We start from the raw sequence: 24109 nt of genomic DNA, 5'->3' as shown, positions 1-24109 counted from the left end.
GACACTTTCTTTCTTTGGCTTGGCTTCGCGGACGAAGATTTATGGAGGGGGTAAAAGTCCACGTCAGCTGCAGGCTCGTTTGTGGCTGACAAGTCCGATGCGGGACAGGCAGACACGGTTGCAGCGGCTGCAGGGGAAAATTGGTTGGTTGGGGTTGGGTGTTGGGTTTTTCCTCCTTTGCCTTTTGTCAGTGAGGTGGGCTCTGCGGTCTTCTTCAAAGGAGGTTGCTGCCCGCCAAACTGTGAGGCGCCAAGATGCACGGTTTGAGGCGATATCAGCCCACTGGTCAATGTGGTCAATGTGGCAGGCACCAAGAGATTTCTTTAGGCAGTCCTTGTACCTTTTCTTTGGTGCACTTCTGTCACGGTGGCCAGTGGAGAGCTCGCCATATAACACGATCTTGGGAAGGCGATGGTCCTCCATTCTGGAGACGTGACCCACCCAGCGCAGCTGGATCTTCAGCAGCGTGGACTCGATGCTGTCGACCTCTGCCATCTCGAGTACTTCGATGTTAGGGATGAAAGCGCTCCAATGAATGTTGAGGATGGAGCGGAGTAGTTGAAGTAAAACTGCTGGACAAACTCAGCAGGTCAAACAGTAAAGACACATCACTGACGTTTCGGGCTTGAGCCTATCATCATTGTATGGAAAAAATGCTGGCAGGCGTCCAAACAAAAGAGTTGGGGGGAGGCAAAGGCAGGAGAAGGGAGGGAGGGGACAGCAGCGATGAGGGGAGGAGGAATGGGTGGAAGAAATGAAAAAACAGGAAAGTGGGAGGGAAAAAGAAAGGGCGAACAGGTTTAGTGTAAGGCAGTAATGCCATCTGGCTGGAGTGTGCCCAGACGGAAAATAAGATGCTGTTCCTCCAATTTGCGGGTAGGATAGTGCAACAGGCCATGGACAGACATGTGAGTGTGGGTGTGTGGAATTAAAATGGTTGGCTACTGGGAGGTCAGGGTGGTGGTGGAGTCTGGTTAAAATAAGGACATTTAAAAGACCCTTAGAAGCCCATATGGATGTACAAGAAACAGAGGGCCTGTACTATGCGTAATGTTCCATCACATTTTTTAACATTATGACAGAATAGTTAAACTTATTTGACCCACTATCAGCTGGAAGGAGGTACAGGAGCATCAAAATTAGGTCTGCCAGGCTGGGAAATAGCTTCTTCCCACAGGTTCTGAGACTGATGAAGAAAATCATCCCAAACTATTTGTATACATAAAGATACAATTTAAAATAAGTAAGTGTGATGATTTAGTATGTATGTGCACTGTGGTCCAGAGAAATGTTATTTCGTCTGGTATATGTAGATTTCAAATTTATTATCATGACATCACATACAGCCCTGAGATTCCTTGTTCATGCGGGCATGGCAAAATTACCCCTAATTAGTGGTGAAAAAAATAAACCAAACACAGCGTAAACAAAAGAACTGTAAACATAATAAATGTAAACAAACTGACTGTACAATGCAGAGCGAACAAAAGAAAATCAATCAAGTGCACAAGTAAGAGTCCTTAAATGTGTCCCTGATTGAGATTGTCATTGAGGACTCGGATGGTAGAGGGTAGCAGCTGTTCCTGAACCTGGTGGTGCGAGTCTTGTGGACCTATACCTCTTTCCTGAAGGCAGCAATGAGAACAGAGCATATGCTGGGTGGTGTGGGTCTTTGATGATTTTGCTGCTGCCCTCCAATGGCAGCTCAGGGGTATTGGTTTTCCCAAACCAGACCGTGATTCAGCTGGTGAGCACACTTTCTGCCACACCACTAGAAAGTTGCCAGAGTTTCTGATGTCATACCAAACCTCTGCAACTCCTGAGGAAGTAGAGGCACTAACGTGCTGTCTTCATGATGCCATTGGTGTGGTGAGTCCAGGAAACATCCTCAGAGATACTGACTCCCAAGAACCTAAATTTGCTCACCCTCTGTACCTCTGATCCTCCAATTATCACTGGCTTTCCTTTCTTGAAGTCAACAATCAGCTTCTTAGTTTTGGTGACATTAAGTGCAAGGTTGTTGATGGTGCACCATTCAGCCAAGTTTTCAATCTCCATCCTGAATGCAGACTCATCCCCTTCCTTTATAGTCAGATGATAACAAACTTGAACTAAAATATTCAGGATGCAACTGTGAAATTTGTAGAATATAAGTTGACTGTACTGAAATTGCTTTGGCGAACTATGATTGTTGATCAATAATATACTGGATATATAAAAGGGTTATTGTATTTAGTAAATGAAAACCTGAAAGCTGTGAATGTTGGAAATCTGAAATGGGAATAAAAAAAATCCTGGCATCGTTCAGCAGGTCAGGCATTATCTGTGGAAAGATAAAATACTATTTATTGCCATATAGTAAAAAAAAATGCAACACAAAACTGCCTTTGGACTGCATACGGCAAACAAAGATTCACCATTAGCATTGCTTGGCACCTCCCCTCCCCCACCCCTGCAGTCAGAGCAAGAGAAACAAAAGAGAGATCCCTCAGAGTCACTTAAGTGTCTATGGATTTGCCTCCCGTACTCCTATGGTTTTTGCAGCCACACAAGACTCCAGTTTTCAGTTCAAACCATCAGCAACCTGACACAACCAAGAACCTTTCTTATCCTCACACTCTCTCAAATCTTGGTTCCATTACCTGGTTCTCACGAATCAGTTCCCTGCAGCACATGGCTTGGAGTGAGTCGTTTGAACTCCAGTCACCAACAGCTTGCCACCTGTATGTGTCCTTCAGCTGCAGACCTGGTCCGCCATCATAATCATCGTCCTTGGGGCCATCTCCTCTGCTTCTCAACAGGAATGTTCTCCCTGTTACTGGTTCCCTGCGCCAGTCTGCTGTTCCCTCGGAGTCTTTAACCCCTGTGGCCACTGCCAAACACAGGCACTGTCATCTCAGGCAGAGTTGCAGGACTTCTAATAAAACACCATCAGGTCTTTTAACAGGCCTTTTAAAGCCTGTACAGAGCCAACAGCAGTAAGACTGGGCTGTAGGGCCCTTTAGCGAAGTGCTGTGTCTCCGTTCTACCCAGTCCCCACCAGCAGCAGCGCTACTGTTACAGCAGCTCTTAACAGAGCTGCCGGTTTTTATTTGAGAAATTGCCTTGCAATCTATGATTTTGATCTCAGTTAAAGAAGGATATATTTTCTTAAGTTTAATTTTAAACACTATGAAAGCTCAAAGACAAGAGACCCCAGTTGCCAAAAATAAACCCACACTCACCTGTCCAGCTAGGTTTCCTCTCCCTTTGTTCACCTTTCACCATCCTCTCCCCCACCCTTCATCTGTTTCTCCATCACTATCCCATCCCTCCCTCCTACTACTACTACTATACACTGGCAATCCTTTCTCTTCCTTCTCAGTCCCATACAGGACCTCCATCCAAAATTTTGACATACACCTTTTGCCTCCACAGATGCTTTTTCACCTGCTGATTCCTTTTGTTGTCTTTTGTTTTGTCAGTAATGTGGCAGTTGTTTTATATGGGAAAAAAAAACGAGCGAGCCTAGGTTCATTCTGCTTGGGATACGGCATAATTAGAAGTGATTTGGATTCTCACTGAGCATGATGGTGTAACTGCTGGACTGGGTTGTGGGGTCCAAACCAATGAGGGACAGCCTTAGAAATGAGTCAGTTATGACTCTCTGAGCTCCTCTAGCGCAAAGAACTATTAAATTGAATTAAACGATTATAGTATATTTAGGACAATTTTTTTTTGGATAGAATAATCAAAGGGTATGGGGGAAATCAGGCTGGAATGTAGAGGGGAGGCCAAAGATCAGCCACGTTCCTGCAGAAAAAGCAGTGCCTGAGTCACCAAATGACCAACATCTGCTATTTATTACTTAATCTTTGTTTTAAAAAAAAGGAATACTTCTGCATCCAAGTGAACTCCCAAATTGTTCTTGTTTGCCAAAATCTACTTGTCAACTGTCAGGAATCTTGTTTTTTTAGGTCTCAATCCTCAAAGATGGCGTTATGTGTTGACTATTGCAAATGTCCAAGATGAGGAGTGGCAGAGGAAATCAACAGGGTAACAGGACAGCAAGAAGAAACCAAGGGTGCTAGTTATAAGCATTCACAAATCAGAAATTAAATCTTTCTATTAAAAATTGAACAGACATGACCATTTAGATCCCAATTAATTCATGTCTGCATGGTACCAGCTTTTCGACTACCAGCATTAAAATTCAAGATTTCACAATGTTCAGACTTTTTCATTTCATTTTTAATTTAGAGATGCAATATGGTAACAGCCCCTTCTGGCCCACAAGCTAATGCTGCCCAAATACACCAACTTACAAACCCCATATGTTTTTGGAGGATGAGAGGAAAGCCACAAGAACATGGGGAGAAGGAACAGACAGCCCCGGCTGGATTCAGCATGGGTTACTGGTGCTGTAAGAGCATTTCACTAAACGTGCTGCCTTATTCTTGAACTGCCACCAAGAACTGAACATTTATTTTTGAATTATTTTTTATTGTGAGAATTATGGTATTATCTGATGGAGGTAAAGGAAAGTCAATGAGCAGATTCATTGCTTATTATCACGATAAATGTTACTTATCAGATGCACAGGCTTCTGATAACCTGATAGTACTAACTGTCAATATTCAGATGTAGCCCTTGCCAAATTTAAATGCCACTTTGCAAAGAAACTGAATAGGCAATCAGTAGATTTCTGTTGAGTTCAATGGAAATGGGGGATTTTAAAATCTATCACTACATCACAGAAAGATTTTAACAAAATACTTTTTTGGGGGGCATTTTTGCAGTTTTGGAAAGAGAAATAAAATGCTACATAAATTTAGAATTACTTTTATTCCAGCAGACAAAGGCTAGTTCTGACTGCTTCATTCTCAAGTTATCTAAAATAATTTTTAAAAAGTCCCATGTACATGTGTAAAAGTCTAATTCTGTGGATCGTATTTTTAATGTTAAATTCATAGGGTCAACTATTGCATGGATATTACTTTTGAGGGGCTGAAATTCACACTAGAATCCAAAATAGCATATCAGTAGGAGAAGTCCAAATGATCTCTAAATAAATAAAGAACAAAAACACAATGAATTAAAGTTATAATACAAAATCTGCACATCAAAATACAAGTCCTACCACGTGGGAGGTTGAGACCGGGGCGAGGCGAGAATCAACGTTTGAGACGTTGGGTGCTCCGATGGGTGGACAGCCAGCACAAAGGCAAGAGACCATGTTAAACACGTCAGGAGCTCCAATGGGTGGGGTGGCCGGAGCCAAGGCATAAGTTCGAAACCAAGACGTAGGAGCTCCGGCCTGCGGGCTGCTGGGCCAAGGTGAGAAACTAAGATCGGCGTTAGGACAGAAATCCAGAAATTCTGGATTTCTTTGGCCAAAAATAAGGGTCGACTTTTACAGAGATAGACTTTTACATTGGTATATACAATTCAATATTGATTTCACCTGAGCTCAAATCTGTCCTAGTACACTGATGTAGCTTTACTCCTCAGAAGAAAGAAATGGGGGAAGCTAAGGGCAGCACGGTTTGCATAGCAGTTAGCGCAAAATCTTTACAGCACCAGCGATCAGGACCGGATCTTGGTTTGAATCCCACGCTGTCTGTAAGGATTTTGTATGTTCTCCCCGTGTCTGCGTGGGTTTTCTCCAGTGGTTCCACTTTCCTCCCACCCTTCAAAAAAGTAGCAGGGTGCAGGTTAATGGGGTGTAATTTGGCACAGACTTGGCCTGTTTTAGTGCTGTATGTCTAATTTAATTTAAATTTAAACTAGGAACAAGGAGGCAGAATAAAGTAGGTTCTGAAGATAGATTTACCCACAATGAGTCCAAGTTGCTTTCTATAGTTCAAAATAACAGCCTTTTGTTAGTTCTATCAAATCATTACAAATAATTTAACAGGGATTTTCTTATTACTGATCACTATTTGGCATAGCTCATCATTAGAAGTACCAATAAAACACTCAGAACAATTTTTAAAAAATAAAAACATTGCTATTATCCAAGATTGTGGACCAGGCACTGGAACTTTCACATCTGCACAGATCAGAGACTTGCAAACAAACAAAGGAAGGTGCCAATGCAAAAAGAGAACAGCAAATTGATGAATTCTGAAAATGTTGGTTTTGAAAAAGACTAGTATTTTTTAAATACCGTTTTCAAACAGTCAACATGGTGAAAAATTCATACATCGGTATCAAACCCAAATAAAAATTGGATTAAAAGAAACTCAACCAAATGGAAGGCCACAAATCATAGTACTTTCCAAGTCACAATCCAGATGGAGCCAATTGCAATGAATCTTTGAATTCAGATTAAATCAGATTCTTTACATCATCTGTTATTCATGCTTTCCTCCAACAAACTTTGTCAACTAGGCACTTGTCTTGAACTGCTCTGACTTCTTCAGGATCTTGGTTACAGCCTGCATTTCTTCATAGGTTAAAGGGGTCAGGTTGAATCCCCTGATTTCAGGCTTTCCTAGGATGAGAATTAAGGAGAGGATCAGTACACTACACTTATCCTGCCTCCCTGTGGTACACAGCCATGAGCAAAAGGCTCAACTAAACACTGCACTTTGGCAAGTAAAAGTTAGCTGCCAAGCCAGCTGCTGAAGGACTGAGGCCAAAGCTCAGATTGGTGATGACGTGCAAAGATGACATTTCAAAGCCAAGAATTATGGAATTTTTTTTTTTTAAAATGAAGGCTCGATTAGGAGCTGATTTGGTTGGCAAATCAAAAACAGTGATTAAACTGTAGTCTGATAAAGTTAATTTCCACTTAAAATGTAATGTTCAGCTTCTGTTATCATGATCACAATGGTGGAGAGGAAACAGGAATGAGTAAGTCACTCCCAACCAAAAAAAACGAGGACTCAACCACATCCATACACAAAATTATAGAACTTCACTTAAAATTAACCACAGCAGGTAAAAAGGAAAGATTTTACAAAGGTTAAAAAAAAATACTGAAATGTAATATTTAGATGCATATAATTTTTTTTTTAAATCAATCCAGTAAAATTGATCCAGCAGCAAAGTAAAAGCTTTGCTCAGAAACTGTCCTTCACTTACTACATCCAAGGTCCAACAGAGTTCCAATGTGGTCAGCTATAAGCAACTGCAAATAGAGTTGGTACATGCCTATAGTTGGGAGTTCATACAAGAACCTTTTTGAATTCCACACGACAGAAAACTCTAACTTCCAAGTTGAATTAATGTACCACAATAATTCTGTAATATTTATTTTGTTTCCTTTGATAAAAGTGCTAATAGTAAAGACCTTTTCACATCCTTCACAAATGTCAGAGGTTTTACATAAATTCAATTGCTATAAAATTGAGGAGATTTAATAAAAGCTGTCGTGGCATTTTCCCACCCATTAGCTTCTGAAATGATTAATGGATTGGTTTAGGTGATTGTTGGGTGGGGAGGGAGGTCTTCAAGATCAGATCAAAGGGGAACGATGAGACCACATCATCTACCTGGATGACTGACACAGAAGCAATCATCAAAGCATCTCCTATGAGAAGCTGATAAGAGAGTTCTACTTGCTGATAAAGAAGTCACACCTAGAGTTGGAGACAAGTATGCTATTAGAAAAAAGGATTGGCCCATACGTTGAACAGGAGAATTGCAGGTGCTTTGGATTGACACTTTCAATTTGAAACAGTCAGAGGGTAGAATATTCAGAGTGAACAATAACTATCATCTTGTTTATCAATGGGTGACATAGTGAAAGAGCAGTTTGTGTTATTGCACCACAGCTAACAATAACAACTCGGATTCCGTCCTGAACTATAGTACTGTCTATGTGGTGTTTCCCTTGGTACTCTGCTCTCTTCCCACATAACAAAAGACACAAATTCACTTGCTGTGTTCATTACTCCTAGTGTAGACAGGTTGAAAAAAGAATTTTTTAAAAAAGGAGCTGACAGCCATGGAAAATATAGGGCAATGAGGGGAAAATTGGACCAGTAGAATTGTTCACTTGGGAGCTGGTATGGGGTCAATGGGCCAAATGGCATCCTTTCATGTCAAAGTATGTTATTACATATACAAAACAATGCAGGAGTAGGTTTCTTAGTACCTCAAGTCTGACCATGATCTTGAAATGCCCATCATCCTTTATCAGGTATCATCTAACTCTGTATTAAAATACTGTACAAAGAAAAACTGCTGCCATTGTCCTTTATGGAAGAGTATTAACAAATACTTTCTGACTCTCTGAGAGAAAATAATTTTTACCTTATTGCTGTTTAAAATGGGTATTACTTTACCTTTTATTTTTAAACAGGGACCCAGGTCAATCTACTTATTTATTTTTACACACTCTTTTCAACTTGGAAATATCTTCTTCATATGATTCCTGTTAAAGATGCATCAGGATCTTACAGGTCTCATTTAAAAAAAGGAACAAGTGTCCCATTCCTCTCTACCAGAGATTCAGATTTATTGTTGGAGAACATACACATCACATTTAACACTGAGATTTCTTTTTCCTGCAGGCACAGCAGAATTGCCCCTAACTGGTAATGCAAAAATAAACTGTACACAGTTTAAAAAATTAAAGAACTGTAAACAGGTAAGTGAGTGTACAATACAGAGAACAAAGAAAATCAATAAAGTGCACAAGTAACAGTCTTATTAAATGAGTTTCTGATTGAGTTTGTCACTGAGTATTTAGCAGCTGTTCCTGAACCTGGTAGTGCCAGTCTTGTGGACCTATACCTCTTTCCTGATGGTAGCAGTGAGAACAGAGCATATTCTGAGTGGTGTGGGTCTTTGATGATTGCTGCTGCCCTCTGACAGCAGCATTCGCTGTAGACGTACTCAAAACTGGGGAGGGTTTTGCTTGTCATGTCCTGGGCTGTGTCCACTACTTATTGAAGTCTTTAAGCTCAGTGGCATTGGTGTTCCCATACCAGTGATGCAGGCAGTCAGCATTTTCCACCGCACCTCTATAGAAATTTGCCAGGGTTTCAATAGACAATAGACAATAGGAGCTGGAGTAGGCCATTTGGCCCGTCGGGCCAGCACCGCCATTTTAGATCATGGCTGATCATTACCATCAGTACCCCTTTCCAGCCTTATCCCCATAACCCTTAACTCCGTTACCCACAAGAGTCTTATCTAACTCTCTTTTGAACATAGTCAGCGAATCTGCCTCTACCACCCTCTGTGGCAGAGCATTCCACAGATTCACACTTCTCTGGGTAAAAAAATGCTTTCTCATCTCCATCCTAAAGGGCCTACCCTGTATTCTTAAACTATGCCCTCTAGTCCTCGTCTCCCCCATCATTGGGAACAAGTAATCAGACTTCACCTTGTCTATCCCCCTGATGATTTTGTATACCTCAATCATGTCCCCCCTCATCCTTCTAAACTCCAATGGATACAAGTCCAGTTTTTCTAGCCTTGCTGCATATGACAACCCTGCCATCCCTGGAACTAACCTTGTAAATCTGCGCTGCACACCCTCTATAGCTAGTATGTCCTTCCTCAAGTTTGGAGACCAGAACTGGACGCAATACTCCAGGTGGGGTCTCACCAGGGCCCTGTATAACTGCAGAAGGGCGTCTCTGTTCCTATACTCCAATCCCCTCTTTATGAAAGCCAACATTCCATTTGCCTTCTTCACAGCTTTCTGAACCTGCATGCTAGCCTTCAGTGACCGGTGAACAAGTACACCCCGATCCATTTGCACTTCCCCACTCCCTAGCTTGTCTCCATTTAAATAATACTCAGCTTTCCTATTACTTCCCCCAAAATGAATAACCTCACATTTGTTCACATTGAAATTCATCTTCCATTTAGCCGCCCACTCCTCCAGCCTGTCCAAGTCCCTCTGCATTTTCCTTACATCCTCCTCACACCCCACACCGCCACCCAGTTTAGTGTCATCTGCAAATTTGCTCATGTTATTTATAATCCCCTCATCCAAATCATTAACATAAATTACAAACAACTGAGGACCCAACACCGATCCCTGAGGCACTCCACTCGTCACATCCTGCCATTCTGAAAAAGACCCATTTACTCCAACCCTTTGTTTCCTATCTCTTAACCAATTTCCTATCCATGTCAGCACCTTACCTCCAATACCATGCTCCCTGATCTTGCCCACTAGACTCCCGTGCGGTACCTTATCAAAGGCCTTCTGGAAGTCCAAATACACCACATCCACTGGCTCTCCCGAGTCCACCCTCTTTGTCACATCCTCAAAAAATTCCAGAAGGTTAGTCAAGCATGACTTACCCTTAAGGAATCCATGCTGACTAGCCCTTATACTATTATTACTGACTAAGTGTTCTGCTATTTCTCCTTTTATGATGGACTCCAATATCTTCCCCACCACTGATGTCAGGCTAACCGGTCTATAATTTCCCGTTTTCTCCCTCCCTCCTTTCTTAAAAAGCGGCACCACATCAGCCATTCTCCAATCCTCAGGGACCTCCCCGGAATCTATGGAACTTTGGAAAATGTCGACCAGTGCCTCCACAATTTCCATAGCCACCTCTTTAAGCACCCTAGGATGCAGCCCATCAGGCCCTGGGGATTTATCAGCCCTCAGTCCCAACAATTTACTCATAACCTCCTGCTTCTGGATCCGGATATCCATTAGATCCCCTACCTCCCCAGTAAAGTTCCCCAAGTTTCTTGGTACCGCATGACCACTACCCCCTAACTGACTATAACCTATATCCTCCTTGGTGAAGACAGTTGCAAAGTATTTGTTAAATTCCTCTGCCATCTCCTTGTTTCCGGTAATAATTTCACCCTTTCCCATTTTCAAAGGGCCAACTTTAGACCGAACCAATTTCTTCCTCTTCACATATTTAAAAAAGCTTTTGCTATCCTCCGCAATATTATCTGCTAATTTCCTCTCGTACTTCATTTTCCCGTCTCTTATGGCTTTCCTAGTTACCCTCTGATGTTCTTTGAAGGTTTCCCAATCCTCTAATTTCCCACTCCGCTTCGCTATCTTATAATTACTCCCTTTGGACTTGATAATGCACTTGATTACCAAACCTTTGAAAACTCCTGAGGAAGTAGAGGTGCTGACATGCTTTCTTCACGATGCCAACATAAAATATCATTACTTTTTTCTTTATTGATGAGATAAGATAAAAAATCATATTTTACAAAACGGAAAGATACATAAAAGCCAGAGACCATCTAAATTGGTGTCTACATGTATAGAATTCTAAAGTAAGTGAATAATTTTTTTTTAAATCACCTTGAGCTTCATTTAAGCGATTAACTTTCACTTTCAACTGATTACAAAGGTTGCATATTTCTTCATCCAATTGCTCTTGATCTGAAAAACAAAGTTATATTGGGGTTAAATCAAGGAGATTTTAATTAGCAAATAATCATTTGTATAACAGAAGTAAACAAAATGTGGCTCTGAGATTAATTATAATAAAAATTCCTGCATCTTGTGCCCCAGATCACCCACTAAAACTGTTGCACAGAATGTACAACAGGGCTGGTCTATTAATCCAACAGGTCTCTGTTCAAGACTCCATCCAAATTTCTTTTAAAGTATTCCTCCATCTCTTATATTTTGTTAAGATAAAGCCAAATGTCCATTTTCCACCTTAACAAATCTATCAACTGATGATCTTGCATTGTTAAAGCTTACAACCTGTTGCTTTCGTCAACCATGGCAATTTTGCAACCAAATGGAGGTTACATAAGAATTTTAAAAGAGCCATTTGACCCTTTGACTCAGTCCTCCATTCATCAAGATCACAGCTTCTATTTCAGTACCATATTCCTGCACTATCCCCACATCTCTCCATTCCTTAAATATCCAGAAATCTATTGATCTCAGTTTTCAATGACATCAATGGCTAAATTACCAATCCTCTCCAAAAGATTCACAAATTTTTTTTTTATTTTTTTTTTATTTTTTTTTTTAAAAGATTCACAATTGACTGAATAAATTTCTCCTTATCTCAGTGCTTGGAGCAAGGGTTAGGCTGTGATCCCTGGCTTTAGACCCCTCAACCAGGAAGAAAGCATCCTTCTTGCATTTAGCTTATCAAGTCCTGCATGGATTTTGCAAGTTTCTAACAAATTCCTCTAAACTCTAAAGCAGTGGTTCTCAACCTTTTTCTTTTCACTCACATACCACTTTAAGTAATCCCTAGGCCATTGGTGCTGTGATTAGTAAGGGATTGCTTAAGGTGTTATGTGAGTTGGAAGGGAAGGCTGAGAATCACTGCTCTAGACCCAATTGTTAATGAAATATTTTTTGCTTGAGAACAATTGTCATTGGCCCATTTCCTTTGGAGTTATGAGACCGTGACCCATTTCCTTTGGAGTTATGAGACCGTGGCCCATTTCCTTTGGAGTTATGAGACCGTGGCCCATTTCCTTTGGAGTTATGAGACCGTGCACATAACGAGTCAATTAAGGATGATTAAAACAGTGGTTTTCAAACATTTCCTTTCAACCCACGTACCACCTTAATCAATCCCTTACTAATCACAGAGCACCTATGGCCTAGGGATTACTTAACGTAGTGAGTGAAAAGAAAAAGATTGAGACCACTGCTCCAGGTTGTTTCAGCACAATCTCAGTAAGACATCATTACTCCACTATTCTCATCCCCTTGTTATAAAATCCATCACATTTGTCATCTTAACAGCTTCAAGTCGACTTCTACTGAGATGTTTACAAGGTCACCGAATATAAACATTGCCCAATATCTTATCCTTGAAAGATACTCTGCATTTTTATTTTCTGGAAAGTGGAGAATCTCTTTGTTCCACATTATAATTTGTATAACTTCTCTTTTTTTTGTAGATTTATTGATTCCCAATTATTACTATGAGAAATTCACAGAACAATACTGTTATAGAAACTAAATGATAAAATATTTCAAACAGTCTCTCAATTCCCTCCACACTCAGGCACATGCCTTTCCCCTTGTTTTGGATGGCAACAGCAGAAACTGAATTGTATTAACTTCTCAAAGAGGGGGAGAAAAAAAAACAAATTAAATTGAGGTGGGACAGTTAGTGTTGTGGTTACCACAACGCCATTACAGCATCATCAACCTGGGTCAAATCCATCAATGTTTGCGAGGAACTTGTACGTGCTCCCAAATCCATATGGGTTTCCTCTGGATGATCCAGTTTCATCCTATGTTCCAAAGGGTTACTAGGCTAATTGGTCACATGGGTGTATTTGAACGGCATGGGCTTATGGGCTGTAAGGTCCTGTTACCATGTTATATCTCTAAATTAAAATGTGATTGGTTAATTGGTACAAAGATCAAAAAAAACTGTATGTGGAAGATTAATGTTATCAAAATACTACCAGAATTTCTCCTCCAACAGAGCTTTATTTCCACCGTCCCCTACTTTAGGATTTTTCACTCCAACCCCTCCTCCCCTACAAAGACTGCAATTCATAGTAAAAACCCAGGTTTGTGTTTCACTCTCACTTACAATGCTGTCCCGAGTGGATGTCATTCAAGCTGAGCACAATATTTACCTTTCTGAATCATGTCCCTGGTTCTAGACTTGGGGAATTTGATGAATAGGTTTCCAAAACAAACCATCACATTACCTAGAGAAATACAATGTATTAAAAAAAAAATTTGTTAACAACTAATGTGATCAATAAGTTTTGACAATCAATTGTGTGAACCCAAAAAGTTTTTAGTTTACTCAAAGTATGAAATAGATGTCAGATTCAAATGAAAGACATGGCACATGCCAAACGCTGGTCATGACATGAACCCAGATCATGTTCCACAATTACATTATTGCTCCAGGCCAGTGGGGCAAAGTCCAGCCAGATTTATTGCTCTGGGCTGTTCATTTGGAATTGCACATTTTGAACATCTTTCCGAGTTCATTAGCATGCTTAAGTAAAAAGAATATATTATTGGGGCTAAAAATCTAAGGTCTTAAGTTAAATGATGAATTTTCAGAAGAAGGCTCCTGGTATTTTGCTTTTCAGACCTGTTTCATCTCTAACAAGATCAAGGCTTATCCATCACCTCAATGTCATTTTACTGTGCAAACCCCAGAAATATTAAAAACATCAATTTTCTGAGCTTCCACAGCTATCCCAGCCAGAAAATTGCAAAGAAAACATATTCTTCTCATTTCACTCCAAAATGGCCAACCAATTATATTGCAATTTCTGGTTCTAGCCACCACAACGAAGGAAACATTCCTTCATTCATCCTGTCAAGAGTTTGCGGGTTTCAAGTCCATCATCTCATTCTCCAAGGTATAGACTGCACCCTACCTCCTATATCCCAGAAATCTGGTTAATATCCAAATATCTCCCTCTTTGGATAGGGAGACCAGACTCTAGTTAATTGTGCAAGACCTTTCTGCTAAGGGCCCCACATTGTTGATGCAAATTGATCTTTCTTTTCATTGCAATCCTATCCTCCGTAAATCTGCTCTTTCCACAGCCGTATGAATGTTAGCGATAACCAGTTAGTCTGCACTCAGAAGAACCCTTCTCACTGTACTAGGTATTTTGTGACAAATAAATGTTAAAACAAATTTTATCTTTTGTTAAATCTTTAAATATTCTCTTTTTTGGTACTTCCATGTTTTTTTTTTAAAGTTTAACTTGTGGTCAAATACATGATGTGACCAAGGAGCAGAGTCAAAAATCAGTGTCCAAACCCAGTTTCTAGATTCCTGATAAAGATGGATTATGGCCTGACTACAGAGTAGGACAATAAATTATCCACCTGTCCAGCGTACAAAATAATCAAGATTGCTATCTGCCGACTACACTTATAAACTCCACATGAAATAGATTAAACTGGAATGCATTTGGAAAGAAACAAACACTATATCATCAAGTTTAGAACAAAGAGGCAAGAAAGTTATTTCCACAGGGAACACAGTCTCAGGAGCCAGAGGAGTAAATTTAGGATGGAGATGAGGAGGAATTGCTTTTCCCATTGTAGAGTGCGTCAAAAGAATCAAAAGCTTGTTGATCCAAACCAAGGCTTTTATTAACTGGAAGACTGGAGCATATCACATGTAGGTTGACCAGTTCAGAATGATCTGGTCTGGCTAGGAGCAACCCTTTAAGACCAGCCAGTAGGCGTGGCTACACTCTCAGCCAATCACAATCGTCCTACACTCCAATCTATACATATACACATTGGTGATAGAATCTGTACTATCACACCCATTGACAGGTGAATCTGTGCAAATTTCTTCCCCGGGAAGCAGTGAAGCCTGCTTCATTGAATATATTTAAAAAGCAGAAATATTTTTGCAAACTTGTGGCATTAAGGATTATAGGAAAAAGGCCAAATCACTCAATGTCTTATTAAATGGTAGAGTAGGCTCAATGTCCATAAGGCCTTCGCCTGCTCCTATGCTCTCATGAGAGGCTCAATAGACTGGAACTTTTTCCCCTGGAGTACAGGAGAGCAAAGGCAGACCTTTATCGAGGTTTACAAAATCTAGGCAAGTTGTAAAATACAACATTCTGTAGACATTATGGTTGGAGTAAAAACAAGATGCTGGAGAAGCTCAGCAGATCAACCAGAGTCCTTTATTTAGCAAAGACAAAGATGCATAACTGATGTTTCGGGCTTGAGTCCTTCATCATATTTTGATAAAAGACTCAAACCCAAAACATCAGTTATACATCTTTGTCTTTGCTACATAAAGAACTCTGGTTCACCTGCTGAGCAAATCAGTCTTTTTCTCAGGTTATTGTAATTTAAAACTAGAGGGCATAGATTTAAGGTGAGAGGAAATAGATTTAAGAAGGATCTGAAGGGCACCTTCTTCAGGTTAGGTGATGAAAGAAATTGATGAAGTTAATGCAGTGGATATGGTAAATATGAATTTTAGTCAGGCATTTGACAATTTCCCAAATGGAAGGCTCATTCAGAAAGTCATGAAGCAAGGAATCCAATGAACCTTGGCTATTTGGATCCGGAATTGGTTTGCCTGCAGAAAGCAGAGTGCAATAGTAGATGGAACATGTGCTGCCTGGAAGTCAGTGACTAGAGGTGTTCAGCAGGAATCTGTCCTGGGACCCCAGCTCTTCAAGATTATTACAAATAACTTGGATGAAGAAGTGGAGGGTTAGGTCAGTAAATGTGCAGATAACATGATGTTTGAAAGTGTTGTAGATATGTAGAAGATTGTCAAAGTTAACAATAATAGATAGACAAGTTGCAAAGTTGGGCATCAAAGTGGTAGGTGGAGTTCAATCTGGATAAGTGTGAAGTGATGTACTGCACTTTCATAGGTCAAACTTAAAGGCAGAGTACATAGTTAATATCAGGATTCTCAACAGTGTGGAGGAACAGTGGGATATTGAGGTCCAAGTCCCTAGATACCTCAAGGTTACCACACAAGTCTGGTCAAGAAAGTGTATGATGTGCTAGCCTTCATTAGTTGGGGATTGAGTTCAAAAGCCATGAGGTAGCATTCCAGCTCTAAAATTCTGGTTAGATTACACTTTGAGTATTGCATTCAGTACTGGTCACCTCAATACAGTACAGGAAGGATGTAGATGCTTTGGAGAGGGTGTTGAGCAAATTTACCAGGAATTTGCCTGAATTGGAGATCATGTCTTATGGAGCAAGGTTAACAGAGTTAGAGCTTTTTTCTTTGACAAAGGATGAAAGGTGACTTAAAAGAGGTATACATGAGGGGCATAGAGAGAGTGGGCAGCCAACACCTTTTACCTGAGGCAACAATAGCAAATACCAGAGGACATCCATTTGAGGCGAGTGGAGGAATGTTTAGGGGAGATGTCAGAGGTAAGATTTGTTCTCCCCCACATAGAGAGTAGTAGAGGCTTGAAATACATTGCTGGGGGTGATGGTGGTGGTGGAGAGTGGTACAACAGGGACATTCAAATCATTCTTAGCTAGGCACAAAATAGAATGTTATGGGTGAGAGGCAGGAAAAGATTAGATTAGTTTACATAGGTCAGCACAAAATTGTGGGCTAAAGGGCCTGTTCTTTCATTATCATCCCATTCATTGGCTCTTCCTGGGTTTTATTGTACCTCCCATTTTGCTGCCCAATTGACCAAGCTGTCCATATTTTCCAACAGTGGCTGTCATTATTTAATAGCTGCCAAAGATAGTCATACCTGATTGGTTGCTGCTATTTTGTAATGCCCTCAGGGCTTCACGATTCCGATTTCTCTTCCCATCCAAATTAATGATCTGAAATTCACCAGATGCAATAAAATATTCAAGCACAACTCTGGTACCTTAAGTTCAAAGGATTTTAATATGGATAATTTTAGAAACCAAGCATTGTAACAAATTACAAAAAAAACCCAGGAACCTTCCAGTTCAATGTTAAGCATTAAATCAGATGGCTTTGCAAAGACTACATACAAGGAAAAAAAAATCATTTGGATTACAGTAGAACATGCAAATGATTGTCCGGTCCCACATAATAAACAACCTTCTTCAGTTGATACTTCATTGTATCATGTACATTAAGGTCTCAATCGAGAGAAATAGCTTTGGCCTCGGGCCACCCATTTTATGTGAAATATAGGACCTTTGACAGTGTAGCTTTTTTCTGTACTTCTTTGCTGATAGCCTTTGCTGTTAATTGGTAAGGAATGAAGTTGTTCTTGATTAATACCTGTAGCTTTTGCCATCCGTTTAATTATCTCATCTATCTGTTCAGTTTCAGGTAGAGGTAAGCGAAATAGGGCATCAGCATAATCATTTTGTGTTGCTGGTTTATGTTTCAAATTGTAATCATATGCAGAGAGCAGCATGGCCCACCTTTGAATTCTTGTGGCAGCGAGCACTGGAATCCCATCTAGTCACTAATCTGTTGTGTATCTTTATTACTAATCGAAAATGGTTCCATGATGATGTCATACGCCCACAGGCATATAATCACAATGTTTTCAGCAAAGTTAATTGAAAGATTTCGGCAAAACATAACAGATTTCCATTTCCACATTCAAGAAAGTGAGGCAGGGGCACAAATTTACATTTTTTCCTGAGAGTACTTCCAACAGTGTAAAATCTCTCTGTAATTGACTGAAGCATAATTTTGTATCTATTGTGTTCAAGTCACATAGGTGGGACTTCAACACACAAAGACATTGACAGGAAGATGGCAGAGCTGCTGATGAGGAGAAGAGACCTCGATACGGTCCTACTAACTAGCCATCATGCCAGACAGCCTTCTACAGATTCAAACTGGCCCACAGAATGAGGCTGGAGGTGGCTTTTAAAAAAAAATATAAACAAAGATCAATGTTGGTCTGAGCCCAAGATGGTACGCTAATGCTCAGCAGCCCAGACCATGAAGGTTGTTGGGTTTAGCAGATTGGCACAGGGCACCAGAGCAAGAGAACAGCCTCCACCTCCAAGCCCCTGCTAGAAGAGGTAAGCTTGCAAGAATATAAGAGGCCACAGCAGCAGACCAACACTGGGATCGGCAGCCAAAGGACTAACACTAGGCTGCGGGCTGCTGAAGACTGGCTCAATGCGAACTAGGTTATCAGGACTAGGGTTTCCCGAGGTCAATAGCAAGCAGCGCTCCCAAAAGGGCTTGGCACTGACAGCTTCTCATTCGTATGGGGAATTCAGAATCAGGAGCCAAGGAAGATGACTTGGCTGTCTGGAGCTCAGGTGCATCACTGGAATGAATGGAAGATCATAACAAATGTAACAAGAGCGCAGGAGGCTGCAGCATCAGATAAGGCAGCAGGATCCTTGATGTCTATGAAGACTTCTCTTTCAGTTCTTAATATGCACACTGGACGATGGCACCTTTTTTGTGGGCCTTTGGAGGGCAAACAAAGGAAAACAAATTCATGCATACGGAAACTTTGAATAACAATGGGCAGGCCCAGCAGGAAGCCAGGAATTTATATAAATAAGTCTCACAATTCCCTCCACACTCAGGCTTAATATTCTCATGAACAGATCAGGTAAAAAAAACTAAGCAACAGAATTGTTCATGAGAATATTGATTTTGAAATCAATGTGTGGATACAAATCTCAATAAAATAACCTCTAATTACCAAATTTGGCTCTGGTCTTGTACATAATCAATAGAATATCAAACAAAGCTTGACAGTGCATTCTGTTGAACCTGGAGAAAACTCCCAATCGGACAACAATCCCTGAAACATGTTTAAGATTTGTGCAAGAAATTAAATGTTTGGCCAAATAAAGCAAATTTGATTCTCTTTTCCCAGGAGCCACACTCCAAAGGCTGGTGACAGGAACGATGAACAGTATTGGGGGTCATAGAATTTATAGCACAGGCAACCACATCAGAACAACAGGATGATGTCAATTTGCAGCAATGGTACTCTTCGGAAGCTGAGCTCAACAATACAGGGAGCATCCCCCAGCCACCTTGCATCTGCCCCTGGGTGGACTTGGCCGAACCCCTCGGCCGCATGACCACCACCTCCACACCCCCTGTCAATCACCGGGAGCAGCGCAGGCGCGCTGCACGCCACCTGCCTCGGCGTCCCCCCCTGCCCCGCCCCGCCCCGCCCGCCCGCCCGCCTGTGCCCCGAGTGAATCCCGACGCTCGGAGTACCTGCTGCTTATCGACTATCACATTCTCTGCCAGCAACTCCACCTCAGTCAGGTAATCCATCACTCTTTCCGACTCCTGCGCCATTTTGACTGCGAACGAGCGATCCACAGGGCGATGGTCACGCAGCAGCTCCCTTCCATCTCATTGGCCGTCGGATCCTATGTGCCCGTGTGATTGGTGATAGTTACGTCAGTCAAACATATCCCCGCCTCTAACTCACACTGCCATTCTGGGAGTTGTAGTCCACTTTAAATTGCAAATCATTGGGCCCAAATGGTCCATGTCACCTCACCTGCCACACTTCTTCATGCAATCGTAATCACATAGCAATGTATTCCTTTCTCCTTTTTGTATTTAGTTAACTTCGCTTCAGCCACAGGTAATCATTGAGGCAGCCTATTCCCTAACATCAGACTTGAGAGCAGGAGTTGGTCTTCTTCTTCTTTGGCTTGGCTTCGCGGACGAAGATTTATGGAGGGGGTAAAAGTCCACGTCAGCTGCAGGCTCGTTTGTGGCTGACAAGTCCGATGCGGGACAGGAGTTGGTCACTTGATCATTGATTCACATGGCACAGAAAGATGCCCTTTGTCCCACAGAGTCCATGCTGATCACTTACACCAATTCCACACCAATTTTATTCTCCAAAATTATATTAAAACACCATGCATTTAGAGGCAATTTAGATGCATCCTCATTCATCAGGACTCAGTTCAAGTACAATTCAAGGTACTATGAGGTTTGTTTTGCATGCAATCCAGTGAGTCAACCCATGCAAATAGAACAATAAAACCACAATACAGAATTGCTGAAAGGGATGTTAGGACAGAGCAAATGCTGGGTATGAGGTTTGTTCAAGAGTCTGATAATAGCAGGAAAGTGTGGTGCATGATCTCACATTGATGAATCTTCTTACCGACAAGAGGAGCGAGGTGGATAGGATGAGTCTTTTAATATGTTGCTGACCATGGCTGATATTTCCATTTGAGTGCAACTTTCCTACACTATTGCATATCCCTTGATCCCCATAATGTCCAGAAAAATGTGGGTACCTGTTCTGACTGAATAAACTCAATGAATGACCCTTTGCAGTGGTTTGGGGTACAGAATTTCAAAGGTTTATAGGGTGGCCATTCCAAAAGAAGGACATGGTCAAAAGTTACCATAAATCTTATTTTAAAAATTATTTGTTCTGAAACACACTGTATACACATACAGTATGCTTCAAAACAAATCATATTTTTAAATGATTTAAACAGTATTGCAAAAATAACAAATGCAAACACACTATGGTAACGTATGACCATGTCCACCTTTTGAAATGGCCACCCTATTTATCACCCTCAGCTCTAAGTGATCTTCCCTTTATTCTTTAACTCCTGGCTCTGGACTCCAGCCAGAGGAAACACTCACTGGTATGCTCTTACAGAAATTTTTAAGTCTCTCTGAAATCACCATACATTTCTTCTAAACTCAAAAGACAACAGACCTATTTTTTAAAATATTTTTTAAATTTAGTACTTCACAGTGAACCATGTCAATAACAATCTATACAAATATTCAGTATTAAAATATGCACAGTGACATTTTCATTTTTTCCCCCACCCTTTATAACTTAAAACAGGAAATGAAAGAAAGAAGGAAGAAGAAATAAATAAACGATAGAACACAAAAGGGAAGAAAAAGAAATCATGTCATCCAATATTTCATATTTAATTATTTTCAAACTTGTAACTTATCACTTTAAGAGCTGGAGCTCTGAAATTGGAGGTTTCTAATATACTCTATGTATGGTTTCCAAATTTGTTCAAATACAGAATATTTGTCTTTTAGATTGTGGGTAATTTTTTTCTAATGTAATACACTTGTTCATTTCTAGGTATCATTGTTGTATTTTTAAGGTTGCTTCTGTTTTCCAAGTTATCATTATGCACTTTTTTTGCTACTGCAAGCACAATCATAATAAATCTTTTTTGAATCCTGTCTAATTTTAGACCTAATTCTTTATCTTCTATGCTGTTTAACAGGAAGATTTTTGGGTCTTTTGGTATCCTATTTTTTGTAATTCTATTTAATATTAGGTTTAAATCCTCCCAAAAAGTTTTCACTTTTGTACATGTCCAAATTATTGTTGTTCCAATTTTTTGTTTACAATGGAAGCATTTGTTCGATATTGTTGGAATCCATTCTGTTAACTTTTCAGGTGTAACATATAGTCTATGTAACCAATTGTATTGTATCATATGAAACCAAATATTTATGACAACAGACCTAGTTGACTCAATCTTTCATCCCTGGAATTAGTCCAATGAATTAAAACTGAAAATGTCAAAAAACATACTGCAGGTCTAGTGAATCTTCATTGCATTCCCTTTTTAGGTCTGTCCTTATTCCACAATCTCAACCATTCATTGTCTGTGCACTATGAATGAATAACATATTTATTGCCCAGTTCCAGTCTCCCCTACAAATGTTCTCTCAGTAACCCTATCAAGAATTTCTTCAGTGCATCTAAGTGGGTTTATTGAAACAGAAAGTAGATAGTAGAAGAGGAGCCATACTGGACCTTGTTTTTGGAAATGCATCTGACCAGGTGACTGGCCTCTTGAGTTGGAGAGGATTTTTGGAACAGTGATCACAATTCTGTTGGTTAAGATAGTGAAGGACAAGGATAACTGTAGACCAATGATTTTCAATCTTTTTCTTTCCACTCACATACCACCTTAAGTAATCCCTATGCCATAGGTGCTCTGTGATTAGTAAGGGATTACTTAGCTACTCTCCAGCTTGTTCAAAGGAAATAGAAATAATCAAGGAAGTTTTAATCCACTGAGTCGCACATCAGCAGTAGGGAAGTTACTGGAGAGGATACTTAGAAATAGGATTTGTGTGCATTTAAAAAGATGCATTGATTCAGGACATTCAGCAAGGCTTTATGCAGGGCAGGACATCTTACACACTAAGAGATAGCTTCACTGAGCACCTTTGCTCTGTCTGCATCAGTGACAGGGATCTCCCAGTGGCCAACCATTTCACTTCTGCATCCCACTGCCATGCAGACATGTCTGTCCATAGCCTCATGTACTGTTATGCGAAGACCACCCAAAATTGGAGGAGCAACACTTAATTTTCACTCTCCAACCAGATGGCATTAACATCGACTTCTCTGATTCCCTCTGTCATCTTTCCTCTAGCTCTCTATCCCTTTCCCTCTCTGTCAACAGAGCCTTCTCCCTCCCCCCCCCATGCTTGCTGGAGTGCCCTCCCTCTCTTATCCATATTACCTTCTGCCTGTGGCACTGTGCTCTGCCCCCTACCCCTCCATCATTTTGTTCAGGCGCCTGCCTACATTTTGTCATACCTTGATGAAGGGTTGAAGCCCGAAACGTTGGTTTTGTATCTTTATCTTTGCTCCATAAAGTAGGCTGTTTGACCTGCTGAGTTCCTCCGGAATGTTGTTTTTACTTCAATCACCCTGAAGATGAAAACTTTAGAGAATTCTATGAACAATTATACCGAACTGAAAACGAAGGGAAAGAAGGGAAAATAGATGAATTTCTGACTAAAATTGAACTACCAAAACTACAAATAGAGGAACAAAATAAATTAACAGAACCATTTGGAATAGTAGAAATACAAGAGATAATAAAAAAATTACCAAATAATAAGACACCAGGAGAGGATAGATTCCCAATAGAATTCTACAAAACATTTAAAGACTTATTAATTCCGCCCCTCCTAGATATAATCAACCAGATTGATGAAACACAAAGCTTACCAGATTCATGTAAAACAGCAATAATTACAGTAATACTAAAGCAAGGGAAAGATCCACTCTCACCAGCGTCATATAGACCAATATCTTTACTAAACACAGATTATAAGATAGTAGCTAAACTATTAGCAAACAGATTAGCAGAGCATGTACCGAAAATGGTAAATTTAGACCAAACTGGATTTATCAAAAAAAGACGCACAACAGACAATATTTGTAAATTTATTAATTTAATTCATGCAGTAGAAGGAAATAAAGCACCTACAGTAGCAGTTGCTTTAGACGCAGAGAAGGCCTTTGACAGAGTAGAATGGAATTATTTGTTCAAAGTATTGCAAAAATTCAGTTTACCGGAGAAGTATATTAATTGGATTAAAGCATTATATAAGGGACCGTTAGCGAAAGTGACAGTAAATGGACATGTATCAAAGCAATTTAACTTAAGCAAGTCAACGCGGCAGGGATGCCCACTATCACCTTTATTGTTTGCGTTAGCTATAGAACCACTAGCAGAATTGATAAGAATAGATAATAATATAAAAGGAATAAAAATAAAAGACAAGGAATATAAAATCAGTCTATTTGCGGATGATGTTATAGCTGTGCATCTTGGCGCCTCACAGTTTGGCGGGCAGCAACCTCCTTTGAAGAAGACCGCAGAGCCCACCTCACTGACAAAAGGCAAAGGAGGAAAAACCCAACACCCAACCCCAACCAACCAATTTTCCCCTGCAGCCGCTGCAACTATGTCTGCCTGTCCCGCATCAGACTTGTCAGCCACAAA

General features: G+C 40.4%; 1 protein-coding gene across 3 annotated transcripts; it reads right to left on the bottom strand.

Annotated features, from left to right (window-relative positions):
• Positions 1-1316: 1316 nt before the first annotated feature.
• Positions 1317-19721, bottom strand: pdrg1 (p53 and DNA-damage regulated 1). 3 transcript variants are annotated; one of them, XM_069884807.1, is made up of 6 exons: positions 19554-19717; positions 17113-17188; positions 13504-13578; positions 11234-11314; positions 6328-6475; positions 1317-2323 (listed from the first exon to the last, which is right to left on the bottom strand). In XM_069884807.1, the coding sequence occupies exons 1-5, from the start codon at positions 19635-19637 to the stop codon at positions 6369-6371; spliced, it is 423 nt and encodes a 140-aa protein (XP_069740908.1). In that variant the 5' UTR covers positions 19638-19717; the 3' UTR covers positions 1317-2323; positions 6328-6368. The 3 variants fall into 3 exon arrangements, with proteins under 3 accessions (XP_069740908.1, XP_069740907.1, XP_069740909.1); XM_069884806.1 differs by lacking the exon at positions 1317-2323 and having other exon boundaries at positions 4209-6475; XM_069884808.1 differs by lacking the exons at positions 1317-2323; positions 13504-13578 and having other exon boundaries at positions 4209-6475; positions 19554-19721.
• Between the last annotated feature and the right edge of the window lie 4388 nt (positions 19722-24109).

This window comes from Narcine bancroftii, chromosome 6, assembly GCF_036971445.1.
Source record: "Narcine bancroftii isolate sNarBan1 chromosome 6, sNarBan1.hap1, whole genome shotgun sequence".
NCBI classification, from domain to species: Eukaryota; Metazoa; Chordata; class Chondrichthyes; order Torpediniformes; family Narcinidae; genus Narcine; species Narcine bancroftii.
The sequence above is the reverse complement of the archived record's forward strand: the minus strand, read 5'-3'. Positions and strand labels throughout refer to the sequence as shown.